At 38.1% G+C, this 14,523-nt stretch overlaps 1 protein-coding gene across 2 annotated transcripts in view; it reads left to right on the top strand.

The window, feature by feature from the left end:
• Positions 1-14,523, top strand: part of WWTR1 (WW domain containing transcription regulator 1) — a 46,001-nt gene that overhangs the window by 14,591 nt on the left and 16,887 nt on the right. For both annotated transcript variants that reach the window (XM_030280078.4, XM_030280077.4), the window contains exon 2: positions 10,303-10,439. In XM_030280078.4, the coding sequence (XP_030135938.1) occupies positions 10,303-10,439 (137 nt within the window). The remainder of the gene's footprint in view (positions 1-10,302; positions 10,440-14,523) is intronic.

Consider the following 14,523-nt stretch of genomic DNA (forward strand, 5'->3'; position numbering starts at 1 on the left):
AAATAATCCAAGTAGGACATCTCCTGACCTTTGTATAGTAAAACTTTCTGAACAGATGGAACCAATATGTTTGGAGTCAGAGTTTTGTAGGAAGCTTCTGAAAAAGTTATTCATAAACTGATCCCATTTTTGTCTCTTAGAGTGAGGTATTGAGGCCCTCACAGCACATAACTCTTAAGTTGTGTGAATGGAGAGAAGTGGATAACTAGTGCTGACTGAAAAGAACCATTTCTTTTAGACCTTTTTTAAAATATTCTAAGATGATCTTCAAAATTAAGAGGATAATAAAAACAGTTAAAGCAACAGATGTTTATAGAAATTTGGCCAATTTTAGTTTGTTTGTTGTGGCTCTGCTGAAAGAAGTGATGGGATTTCCTTTGTGTGCATATGCCATGTAAGAGATTGAAGCTATAGAATTTTTTCCATGTTGCGAGGAAACTCTCTAAATGGGCAGTAGGGAGTAGTAGAGAAGATGCTGATGTTGATAAAAGACAGGGCTTTGTCATTATTTGCATAGAATCCATCAGGCATTTCTTCAGGCCCTGAAAATGAGGGATGTGTTTGAGTATCAGAAGTCCTAATAGATTTCTTAATCTTACAGGGAAGAGGAAAGAACCATGCTTCACATCCCTTAGCTCCAGCAGTTGAGTTTGGTTGATTGCTTTCCTTTTCCTCACCTTCTGAGGACTTACAAAGAGGGCAACATTCTTTTCTACCTTTTGTCTGTTAAAGAATTATGTATCTCCTGAATTGTCTGTTTCCCTTACTGTGTTCTCAGTAGTGATTAAATGGCCCAAATGGAGGAAGTAAGATAAGTCCTGATGCATTCAAGGCCATGGTTGTCTCAGCATTCATTTAAGTGAAGCAGTCTTTTTCCTATTGAATTTATTTTGCAGAGGAAATGCCAAAGACATCCTGATAGCTGCTTTCTCTGCCTGTGGTGTCTGGAGCCTTTTTTTCTGCTATAGGAATGAGATCTGAAAGTTTTGGGTCTGTAGGGTTGGAGCTGGAGGGGAACAACAAGCAGTTTTATTGGTGGTTTTTTAGATAGGTCTGGATTCTCACCCCCTCTGTGTCTGCAAGAATGTCACCAGTGCCACTGACTCTCAGGGGGGTCAGTAGAGACCTGGGTGAAGGTTTTTTAGACCTTGCAGAAATGCTTGGGCAGTACAACTCCATCAAGTAACCATGTGTTCATGTCCTTATTTACATAGTGCACATGGAAAAGAAATTTGTAGTGGTTATTTAACTTTAAACATGTAGCTTTGAAACAATGGTTCTTACGAGTCTGTGATTAATCTGCACCTAATAACACTTGAAAGGGTAGCAGGGACCAAGAACCAGAATTTGTGGTTGGATAAAAATAGAAGTGTGATGCATCATGAGCAAGTGAATAAAACTTCAGTGTTTACAGGTACCAGTCACAAAGTTGTTCCTGATGATATTTCAATAACAAATTATTTTCTGTAATACTGAAAGATTTGAGTGGCTTGATATTTTAAATAATTCTATCTACCTCATAGCCACTATTAAGGTAGATAAATATAGACCCAAAGTAATTTTATTCATCTAAATAGTAATGTCAGTGATATATTGAATTAAATTTGATGCCTAAACAATATTATTAGTTGGTTTTGTTGTAACTAAATCATAGGAGAAAATGCTTTTGCATTTGCTTCTTGGCAGACCAAGGTCTTATTTACAAGATGTAAATCTTGATCTGAAGAGTTAGGGATTTGGGTCATGGAGGGAAAAAAAATAGTATCTAGTTTGGCTATGAATATCTGTTGTGCTGTAGATACTGGCATTCATATTAAAATATAAATATTGCTGTCTGTGAAGTTCAGTGAACAGAAGTTATTTTAGCTTTTTTGGAGCTTAATAAATGTACTGATCTGAAAGATGAGGTTGTGAGAATGATCTCTGACTGAGAGCTGCAGTACCAGGAGCTGCTTTGCAGAAATGCTGGTATTTTGACCAGTGTTCAGTTTCTGCTGAAGGAGGGTTGTCTGTTTGGGAAAGGTATTCCTCAAACCAATCTGTGTTATTGTTTGGAAATCCTGACCAAGTAGTTCAATAGGAAAAAGTTAGAACAACTGCTGTGCATTTGTGGAAAGAAATGCTAGAGACTGTGGTAAAAGTATTTTTTTGCCTTTTGAAGAAATGCTGTTCTCTGTATGATTTCAAAATCAGAAGGTAGGCAGGATTGCAGATGGGCCTACTTACAGAGTAGAAAATAGTTTTATTTGTGCAACAAAAACCTTTTACAGAAGTATACTTGAATATATTGCAATGATCTGATGCTCTTGACAAGCGATTCTTCAAATTACAAAGGAAAACCAGTACATAATTGTTAGTTAAATAGCAAAATATAGTCTTATTGGTATTATGACAATTAATTCAATCCTCTAAATTCTGTGATTAAAAAGGCACCAGTGCTAGAAAAAACATATTTTGATTTTTTTTTAAATTTTTTAATTAATTTAATTTTTTTATGTTAGTGAACATGCCAAAATGCACTATGCTCTGGAAAGATTAGCAGTCATTTTCTGAGAGACTCAGAAAGCAAAACACGAAATAAAAATTTTGATTACAGAGGAGAATTCTGAGACTAAATTCTGTGGAGTCACACATTTCTCTGCCTCTGGCCAGTGCAGTAGAATATAACATTAGGTATTTTTTCTATAACTTCAAAGGTATTTTGTGTCTTGTTTGCTCTGGGTTGTTTTTTTATCCTACCATCTGTTCTTGCCTGGGGAAGATTTTCAATGTGTCCTTATAAGGGCCCTCTGCGTAGTTGAAGGGGGAGATCTTGTTTATGTATTAATTTCTACTAGAATGCAGAATATGTTAAAGTAATAACAGCTTGTCTAGAAATGCCACCTTGGTAGTCAAAGAATGTTTATTAGGTTGGGCCACTTCTCCCATTCTTGTTACAAGACAGCACCAATTTATATTTTATGTATGTAAGCCCTGATTGTTCATAAATATGGTCCCTTTTGACATGTCTTTTTATACTGGTAAAGTGAGACATTTGCAGCAAGACCTGGTGATAGCCCTCTAGCTCAAGTAGAGAACAGATAGAACCTTTCCTTCTATAACCTGTTCAACAATTTCAGAAACTGCACACATCTGAAAATGTCATGTATCACTCACAAAAGAATACTTTGTCTTCAAATTGCTATACATTCCCATAAATAAAATAAATGGTTTTAATAAAATCATTATATGTCTCTTTAAATATGAGTGCCACAGGCACTCATCAAGTAAACAAATGTATTAATGCTATTATATACTGTATACTTTAAAAAACCCTAAGAATGTTCTATATAATAGGTTCATTCAGTACCTTTTTTTCTTTCTCTCAAGAATTGGGATTTTATCCAAATTCTAAAGGTTAAGTTGTCAACAGAACTCAAAGGGTGTTTTGTTTCCGTTTGTATAACTAGTTTAATGTTTTTTAAGGCCTCCATGTACACCAACAATAGAATCAGTCAGTTACAGGGGAGCTTAGCAGGACATTCTTGAAGTTCTCTTCACAGCAAATTATGCTGAAACTAATTCAGGAAAAGAGCAACTCTCTTCACTGAAGGAGTTACTTAGCATAGTGTAATAAATATTCAAATACAGATGTAATGTTCCAGTTTCAAGATCAGAGATGATGATGAATACACAGCAGGAGAACAAAGGCCATGGTTCAATCAGTTTAATAATTACATTGTGGCTCCTTGTTAAAGCTTCATGTAATTTTCATGAAACATTATTGGTGTCTAAAAAAGCAAGTGCCATGAATTTGATTAGCTCAAACTTGTGAGCTAGAGTACTGCAGAGTGTCGCTTGCGCTCCCACAGCAACAAGTGGCCGAACTATTGAGTGTTACTAATTTCTACACTCTAAAGGAAAGTGATTGAGAAATACTGGATGTTATATTTGTGTGCTTTTAGTGATGTAAGGAATGATATATTCTCATTCTTTCCAAGTGTTAAACAGCAGAAGCGGAATCAGGAGCATGCATCTCTAAGCTCTTCCAACTAATAGCTAAGTTTCACATGTATATACTGGGTACACGATTTTTGCAAAATAGTATTAACATTTTGGCTTTGAATAAGGCAAAATTTTGTCCATTCCTTGTTAACAGTGAGTAATGTTGGCATGTGATTAAATTGCTGAGGCAGCTGTTTGGGCTGAACCACTGGTTGTTTTGAGTTGTCTGTGGGGGCACCTTGAGTGCTTTGCAACAGCTGTGGACACACAGTGGCCACACCAGGTTACTCTGAAGTGCCAGCAAGTGCTTTGGATGTGCCTGAGGAATAGGCAAAATTCTTCCTTTTCAGAGCAGAAAGTTCTTCATACTAAAACCTTAGTACAGCATGTGTCTTTTGATGTCTGATTTTGGTGTAAAATGAAAATGCTGCTGTAGGTTTTTGTTAATCTCTCCCATTTGTCCCTCCTCTGTCAGAAATCACAAGACTAGAACTGACTGTGAAATAGGCTGACGCTGTCCGAACCATTTCACAGCTGATGCTGTCCTGGCTAAAGGGCACTGTTGAGAGCAATGGCCTGGCCCTGTCCTCCTCTTTCCAGATATTTTTCTCCATTTTCTTTACATGGGGCTGCAGGCTCAGGCAGATAAGTCTGTTAATGTGTGTGAAACAGCCAGCAGGATTTGTTTCTGCAGGTCCAGCATGCTGACTGAGGTGTCCATCCCTCTCCTCTCGGCACCATGAGCTGGGGCAGGAGTAGGAGCAGGGACCATGGGCACGCTGCCTGCTCGGGGGCTGGAACACAATTCACAGGCTTCAGCTGGCACCTTCAACTACATCATGCATCATCTGTGATTTAGAATGCAGAAAAAGAGAAGAGACTTCAAACCTGGTGTTATTTGTAACATCCCAAGTGCCCTTTGGGCTGCCCCAGACATTTGGAAACATCAAGAAACGTCACTGTGTTGAGGCATCGGTGCTAAATAGCAGGAAATACACTGTAGCTGTCTGATTTTCCCATCTCAAAGTATTGTCCCATGAAAGGAGCATCTTACTCATTTGTGAAGTTGTATCTTCACAAGGTAGCTCAAAGAAAGACCCTAGTCCTTCATCTTCTTTCCATCTGTTTTAGTGCTTGCAGAAAAAAAGTAGATTTTTGTCTCCATACACTTGCATGAAATAGTGTATGTGTTTAAAAGTAAAAACCCCCTCCACGCTACACTAACACCTCTCCCCTCATGCCTCCCTGTGATTCGTAATATGCACAGAGTGGTAGCTAAAGTCACTGGGAGCCGTGTTTTGAAGACAAAAGCAATACGTATTTTGTAGATTCTGGGGCTAGATGTTTCAAAGTACTCCCTGAAAGTGCTGAATACTGTTAAATATGTTGTACCCCTGTCTGTAGAATGGGGATAGCCTTGCAAAACCAAATGGAGATGTCTGAAGTTTCACTGTGATGATTTTCTCATTATCTTTTAAAGATAGTTTATTACACTTGTCACTAGAATGGAGTTTGAAATTTTTACAGTAGGTATGGGGTGAAGTTGCATGTTAATTTAAGAAAATACTTCATAGCACATCAGAAACAGAGCCTTTGAATAGTGAAATGCACTTAGTAAGTAAGACAGGTACTCTGGAAAAAGCGTCTGATTAGATAATTAACTGTGGTATTACAGTGCATGACCACAAGGGAATGAAGAGAAGCTAGCACTGAATTAGCTGTGCTCATTGTGTTAAACTTTCCACATTACCTTTTTTTTTGGGTAATGTGAATATAAACTGAAAAGAAAGTCTGAGGCAATTGCCAGCCTAATGACATTGATGGTTTGTCTGCACAGTCTGTCATGTAAACTGTTGATGCCAATCAGGAATTTTCTCCAAATATTTTCTATGTAGGTTCATGCCAGTGTGAAGCTCATTGTCTTTAGCAGAATGTGATTCAGATCATAATTTAAGTCTGTCCCATTTCCACTTAAGTTTAAATTTAACAGAGCTGTAAACAAGTTACAAGCCATAAAAATTGGGCAGACCTACTGAAATTTCAGGATTTTCAAGCACTTGTAGGAGAAGTGACTGTCTCTTACGTGTTTGAAAATAGCTTCTACATCACAGGGACTGCTGCAGTCTGCTTAAAGAGTTACAGTTATCGAATGTACAGGTGAATGCATGGCATTAGGACATGGTGCTGTACTTTCTGTGAAGTCTTTTCATGTTACAATGAGAGCAGAACTTGGCTCTTGAAATTTTCCAGACTATGGTGAGAGAACGGGAAAAGCAGCATGGCAAAGGAAGACATCCAGCTGCATCTAAGGACAGAACACTGTATTCTTATGCATTTGTTGGATCACGTCCTGCCTTTCCCAGCAAGAAGCATTCACAAATTCTCTTTCAATATCCAGGAAAACACGTAGCGTATGTACAGGTTTTTTGATAAGAGGTAATCTAAAATGTTTCTCACCTATTGATTTCTAGTGAACAATAAATTCCTCCTGCTTTTGGATTGGAAGGATGTCAGTAACAGAAGTGCATCCCCAGGTCTGCAGAGCCAGCAGGTGCTGGCACAAGGTGACCTTGGTGGGACAGGCGCAGGGCAGTGCTGAGGGTGACAGGCTGTGTTCGCTCTGGCAACAGTTGTTGTGGCACCCCCAGCCAGTCCTCCCACCAGTTCCAACAGCTGCCATAAGCTGCTGTGAAGTACTGCCTAATTATAGCATTTTCTTGATCCTCTTGATCCCCCTCAGAGATTCCTGGCCCTGCCCTTGGCCAAACTCACCACCTAAAGGCAAGGCACTCCTGGAGGTATGAGAGTGGCACCACTGCTGCTGCCATCCTTAGGGAGGAGGTGGTTTCTGTGGTGAGCAGGGGGTTTGGAGGTCTCTAAATGTCCCAATAAGTGTAACTGCTAAGCATTTAGGCCAGTTTCATAGTGCAGTGTCATATATACACAAAATTCCATTTGTTTCTGGGAGAATTGGACGTGTGCACATAGGGTAATTGTTTCTGAAGCTAAAAATCATTCCCATTCACATCTTGTGTTTTCTTCACCTGTGACTGTAAGAGATAAAAGATCACATAAAAAAGAATACTAAAGGTGAGGTTTTTAAGTAGATGATACTAGACTTTTACAGATACCCAATATTCTGAGAGTTTGAACATAGTTCCCCTTTTGCTGCTGCATCCTACATGGTGCTGGTTACTGGAATATGGGGGTCTTGACTTTGGCTGTAGTTTTACCTGAAATTGAACCGCAGTACCCTGAGCAAGCTCAGACAATAGACTCAAATGTTGTGTCCCTGAGGTAATTTTCTTAAATTTAAAAATCTTCCCGTCTGTGTAAAGGCGATCTGCCACATCACACAGTGTCAGAGCAGTGTGAATGGCCTCTGACTTCCAATACACTTTCTTTCTGTGCTGTTTTTGTTTACAGGGAGCAGAGGGGCAAAGAGAAGGTTGGGCAATGCCTTGGCTCTGCTCTGGGAGATGTAAACAGATTTCCCAATGTTTGGCTTTGGATGGCTGGAGGTGCTCCAAGGCAGAGTGAGTGTGGCTCCCTCGAAGGGGCTCTGAGTCAGAGCTGTGCTGTGGTGAGTCACCAGCTTCCCACTCAGCAGCAGCTTCACTTTGATGTGGCTCAGGCACAAAACTCAGCCCCTATGTTTAAGCCCTGATAAAGTACCCCAAAAAAGCTCAACACTGTTGGTCAAATGCTGTGTTATTTCTGATGATGGTACACTTACAGAATAATTCGTTTGTCTTTTTCAGTTCCCCCTTTTACATTAGTTGCTCTGAATTTCCTAATATCAGAAAAAAAATTAAAACTACAAAACAAACAAACAAACAAAAAAAAAAAAAACCCCAAAAAACCCCAACCAACCAAAAAACAAAAACACCTCAAAAAAACCCACGAAAAAAGGTCTGAAAATAGAACCCATTGAGATACATTGGTTATTGGAGTGCATACAAGCAGAAAGAGAATTGGTGTTCCTCATGTTGCTGCTTGCTGATTTAAAATCACTGGTATGTCTTGGCAAGACTGCAGTGGAAGTCAAGGATTAGAGCCTTGCAGTTACAAAATAGGACAAAGCAGCAGCACAAATTCAGAGGAACACTGACATTTCAAAGCAGAAGGCTGACACCCAAACAGCAGGAGGCATTTAACAAAAGCCTATGAAATGCAACAGGTGGAACGGAATCCTGAAGTCCGAGTAAAATACTCAGATGTTTAGATCTGACCTTTGGTTTAATTTTTCTTTAATGAGGATTTTAAATTTTTTCTTTAATGGGATACAATTTGCCACTTGCTGAATTGGAGCACTGCAGGACTTTATGGGTGGGAATGCCATGATATGAGCAGGTTGGAGAAGCAGTTATGGTAGCATGTTCTCTGTCCTATTTGTCAGATTCTTGTGTATCTCATTTGACTTTTTTTATCATTGAGTTTGTAAATATTTAACTTTCTCTGATTTTATTGGAACATGTAAAGTTCTTGTTGGTGTATGGAAACCCCCATCAGTCTCACTCATGATGCAGAAACAGAAGCTAAAATGGACATCTCTGCTTTTCTGTTCTGCTTGCTTATGAATGAAGACCTTGTTGAAAAATGTCCACTTCTGATATTAGGATTTATAATAATAAGAGATGCAAAAATTCCATAAGAAAAACTTGAAAGTGAGAATTTTAGTATGGAGTTTTGGGGCTGCCTTGTCATATGTTTGAATGTGCCTCAAGAATCTTATAAAAGTTATAGAATAAGTCATAGAAGTTCTTTACTTATCTACATAGTTCTATTTCAATATTATAGATGAGGCAAGATATTGTTAAAATTTGAGGCTCTGTGACTTCATGCACTGTATGCAAGAATTCTTATACTTGAAATGTAAGAGTAAAGAGAATAAAAGCTAAAATGTAATAAAAAGCTACAGTGATGGGAGAATAAAGTGTTTTAATCCTAGAGAGAAGCAATAGTGAGTGGTTTCATTGTGAATAATAACAAATACTCTAGAAGCCGTGAAGAAAGGAAGTGACTCAGCAGTTTGAGGCTGAGTAGCATTCATGTAAAAGTGTGATCTTCTGTTTGAGAATTGTACATTAAATGCAGAATATTAGGAGAAGAAAATGGCTACAGGCTGCATAAAGATGTCACATTTTTCTGTTCTTTAAAAAATTATCTAGGCTCTTTTCTTTTTTCTCTTGTAATTCACACTATTTTTGGTAATACCTGAGATGTACATCATGATATAGACTGAGTGGTTGTGGTGGCCGTGCCACTGGGGTCTGCAGAAGCAATGGCAGGTTTAAGGTGGAGCTCAGTAAAAATTTTAGGCTGTTCTTTTATGAAAGTTGGATCAAAATGGTTTTCCAGACACAGAATGTTTAAATTTTTATGCCTCTTGACATGTGCTTCTTAAAGACTTACCTTTTTGTAACAAAAAAGCTAATAGAGGAGAACCCACTCAAGTACAGACAGTAACCTGGTTAGGTGGTTGGGCTTGGAGCCAGGCAATCCCTTGAGAGTTACTAGACTAATGATTGCTCATCCTTAAAGTGCTTCTTCTATTAAATTTCTTACAAAACAGAGGCACTTCAGTGTAAACTTTCAGCTGCAGCAAAACCATAATTCTTTCTCCGCTGAAATACTTCACAGTGACCATTGTTATTGTTACTTCACTGTAAAATCGATGTGGATTTGTGCATGACTCCACTGTTTTCAGGGGAATGCAAGTACATGAGCGCTTACATACTGAAATGGTAGGTATGTTGTTAACTGCATTGCAATAAATGGAGAGAAATTGGTGATTACACATGAGTCATGAGGCTGTAATCTGCCTGGTTTGGTAGTGGGATTATATGCTGGTATTCTTGGAGACATATAGAAAGATTAGTTTTCATAATGTGGAAAGCAAGAAAGCAGTTGGATTTGGCAAGACAAATACTTATCTTTTCAGTACTCAGGAAAATTACCACTGCTGATGAGGAATGGCCATATATTGAATATGTAGGAAAAGACTAGTAGGACAAGAGTAAACAACTTTCAGACAATTAAATAATCTGAAGATGAGTGTGTATTACATATTTTCAGTATGACAATAGAATTGTTCAAGTAAAAGTAATTATTCAGGAGTAGAGCAAAAAGAAATTAGAACAGCAGGGGCAGAAGATCAGAAGAAAAAGTGAGCAACCAGATGATAGTGGGTGAGGGTGAGATGACAAGGGCAGATGTAGAATAAGAAAAATAAATAGGACTTTCATGACATTATGCTTAACTGTCTCTATAATATACCTGTTATTTTATGTTAAACTTGTATCTTTTCTTTCTCAGTCATATAGAAAAAATTACAACATGGCAAGATCCTCGAAAACCTATGAACCAGGCACTGAATCACCTTAGCCACCATCCTGCAGCCACGTCCACACCGGCACCACAGAGGACCATGGCAATGTCTCAGCCAAATCTCAGTGAGTACTGGATGGCATCTCTCTGGTGAAAACACAGAAGAGATAGGAAAGATACCACCTTGATTTGTTTGTCAAAGTAATTTTTGGTTCAAGAATGCAGCTCTGATTCTGTTATCAGACCTAACAGTGTGTTCTCTCCTTAATTTACTTAATTTTCCCCTCTGTAGACTTGGCAGCAAGTGAATTTGTACTGTTTGAGGTGAAGTTCTAACATCTTGTGGTCTATTTTAGAGCCTCCATGGCTTTTTGGCGTAGTGTTAGACATAGAAAAATAAGTTCTGTCTGTGCTTTTCTGTTCTGAGGTGGTATAAAACCCTCACAAGCCCTCCATATCGTGTCCAAGCTGTTGGATAACTTGTCCATGGTTAGTCCTGTGTTTCTTCAGGTCAGAGGGTGTAGCTGGTTTGCTTGTTAGTTTGTTTATGGTGGTGGGGCTTTTGCACAGTGAGGTTCTGCACTGGAAGCAACTTGCAAACTACTAAAAAGTCTTTGCAGTATGAATTACCACAAAATTCTTATAACTGGTTGTGGTTCCCTTGCTGTTTCTGTTTAGCACTTCAAGTGTAAATTTAATTGTCAACTTACATACATTTTATATTGCCAGATTTAAGCCTTAGTGAAAATAAAGCCATTAAAACTCGAAAATTTTAAAGCAAATTTGTAAATTGAAGAAAACATTTTCATGTGTAATTGACAATTACAGATAATCCCTGATATTTCACTTCTGGAGCTTTAACTTTTCTGATATTCAAAAAGATGAGCTTACAGGCTCAAGATGTCAAAAAGGGAGACTTAAAAACACATAGCAGCTTCTTGTTCTGGTTAATTTTTGATAAGTTGGTCTCATGATTTCTTGATTGTCCACTTGTTCATGAGTGCTGTCTCTTCACATGCCAAGAAAACGCTGAACATGTGTCTGCTAGTGATCACCAATAGAAGTAGTGCAATATTTACTTTGGTCGTAAATTTATACGAAATGCCTAGGATCTCTGAGATAATTAGCTTCCGTTCTTTTTTCTACCTTTGTCTCAACTACTTTGCTTGCATACGTGCAGTAAGAGTGTTGGTTACATTACAAGATTTAGTGGGCAGTAGCAAACCATAATGTGAGAGTGGATATCTGTAGAAGAAGCCTGAATAAAATCTGAAAATAAATTCGGGTATCTGCAGAGTGTTGTAGCACATGGTGAAACTAACAATTGCTCTGCTGTGGCTTCAAACCACAGCTGCGTGTGGGTCAGTCTGTTTATAGCAGTGCTGAAATGGCTGAGAGGTAAGAATAGGACAGCAGGGTTTTGTTCATACCAACTCCTTCACTTATGTTAACATCTGTTGCATTGTCCCTAGTTAAAAAACAGCAGTGCCATAAGTCAGGACGCTGTACAGAATATTTTTCTCCTCAGTTTATTAGTGGAAGTGAATGAAAGCCAAATCCTGGACTAAAACCCATGTATACTGAATTTTAGAGGAGGGTCTTTCTTGAGATTCAAAGGATTAGAAATAAAAGTCTATACCTAATGAAAAGTCTGTTCTTGAAGGTATTTCATGTGTCCAGTAAGGGTATTTCCACAGACTTCAAAATTTCTCCCATTAAATACAGTCTATATTTCATTCAGTATCCTTCATTTATATATATATATATATATAAAATTTAATATATATATAAATTTATATATATATATAAAAATATGAGGTTCTACTTTTTGTGTAGGTTTATATGCAGTTCTTGGCATAGTGGTTCAGATATGTGATTGAATTTCCCACTAGAAATAGTATGTAAAAATCTGCACAGTATCCGTATTTATTTAATCCAGAAAAACCTTCCACCAATATATCTTGGTGAGCTTTTTCTTATATTGATGGCTTTCAAAGGCACACTAAATGTGACACTATTTTATTAAAAAATATATATTGTAAGATTTAATCTAGAAACTGTGTGTATATGCATGTATATACACATAGAGTAATTACACAGAAAGATTGCAGTAATTCGCACAGAACACTGCAGGCTCTGAACACTTCACATGGCAGTTTAAAATATATGTGACTGTCGTTTCCAGTGCTAAAGTAGAATGTCCCTATTTTTAAATTGCCGTGGCCAAAAGGAAGAGCCTTTGTGCTCCCCTGTGCTGGCAGTGCAGCTGCTCAGCCCCATGTTCCTGGCTCTGCTCCCTCGGCAGGGGCAGCGCTGGAGAGGGGATGGAGCCCAGGGCTCGCAGGCATGACAGGAACAGTGGGAGCTGCATCCATACCACTCTTCTGGCCCTGATTTTGTGACCTTGCAGCAAATGAGGCTGTGCATCTGTCTTTTGCCTTAGCTTTTTTTGTTGTTGTTGTTTTTTGTTTGTTTGTGTGTTTGGTGTTTTTTGGTGGGTTTTTTTTTTTTTTTGGTTGGTTGGCTTTTTTTGTTTTGTACAGTAGGACCTAAAAGAAATTTTTCTTTTGAAGATGTGCCATTTAAAAGAAAAGGTCTGCATATTGGTCTGCACTTCCAATTACTAGCACATGTGTTTTCCTTATACTTATGAAGAGGAGGAAAATATGTTTTGTTTTGTATAGCTCATTGCTTTGGTTTATAAACTTTCAGCAATATTTGCTGGGAATTGTACAAAGGCACTTATAAACATTTTATCAAAGCACAGAGTGTGACCAAGTGATACCAAATCATAGTATGCCTGTGTTGGAGGCATACAAAAGCATGTAGTGAAAGTTGGTTGAAGTTAGTAGTCATACTTTAAAAACATCTGCTGTATTTTTCTAGCTTTTCTCTTACTATGCTTTTATGATGCCTATTTATCAGCTGTAAGTGAACACTTCATTAGTTAGTTTTCACACTAACATTAAAAGCACTGCCTTTTAAATGTTACAGAACAAAGACACTGGGTGTTTTTTCCTTTGCTGTATCTTGTTGAATTTACAGGAAAGTAATATATGCTAGGCAAGTTTCTGTGCTCAGTTATACACCGCAACTAAATTCAGTGACATTTCATGAGTGAAAAGGAAAATTTGTCACATAGATTGAAAACATGTTCTTGCAGGTTAGCATATATTTAGACTTATTCAATTTGTTTTTTCTTAAGATTTTACCATTGTTGTTATTCTAAGATGATTTGTAGATGTATATACTAAGGAAAGCAGAGCATTAATAGGAATGTTTTGTGTATGTTTTGTTGTTGGAAGCAAAGGGAAAGTGATCAGCCTCAGACTGAAAACAAGCAGAAACAGTGTATTTCTTGCATCTTCAGAAACTTCATTTTCCGTGATGCTGATTCTGCAGAGATCCTAATTTTCCACCCATTGTAAAAGAGTATTTTCCAGCTGATTGATGAGGTATTCCCTATCTCGTGCCAATCAATTAATGCAGTAGAATCAAGGGCCATTTGTGGAAGGAGGTTTACTGTCAGTCCCTGTTTCAGTTGTCAGGCCGAGGTCCCTGAGGAAGGAGAGGGATCCGCAGGGGCCCCCTGTGCCCGGGAGGAAGGCGAGAGCGGCTGCAGTCACACTGCTGCCTCCGCCTGAGCTGCACATGCCCTTCTGCCTTCATGGCATTCCCTGCTGCAAACATATTGTGGAGGATGATTTTGGACTACATGTAGAAAGATTTAGAGGAAAAATTAGGTCCTCACAGGAGTTTTTTTTGCAAGATTTTTTAAATTAAATGCTACTTTGTTTTGTAGTCTTTCTCTAGTCTACATTAAGCAACACTCAAAAGAATTGTTATTTCCATCCTTCTCCCTTCAAAGTGTTTTAAACAGATTTCTTTTGTGATTGTACTCTTCATCCAGTGGGCAAGCACAATCTGGTCTTCATTTAAATATTTTCCAAATTTAACAATTTGCAATTTACTTTGCCATAAAATAATGAACCCCTCTAATAGCATTTAAGTTTTCTGTATAATTTAGCTTGAATTTATATGTGAACTCCTTAAAAAGCTCATACAAAAAGAACATACTATCTGCAGAAAACCTCAGAAGACTTCTTGCCCACCCTGTGGCACGGCTGGATGTGGGATTTGGAGCAAATAGCAGTTGCAGGCTGCAAGACACAGTTACTCTACGTCCCATGTGAGTGACAGAAATGTGTG

The sequence above is a fragment of the Taeniopygia guttata genome, chromosome 9 (assembly GCF_048771995.1).
Source record: "Taeniopygia guttata chromosome 9, bTaeGut7.mat, whole genome shotgun sequence".
Classification (NCBI taxonomy): domain Eukaryota; kingdom Metazoa; phylum Chordata; class Aves; order Passeriformes; family Estrildidae; genus Taeniopygia; species Taeniopygia guttata.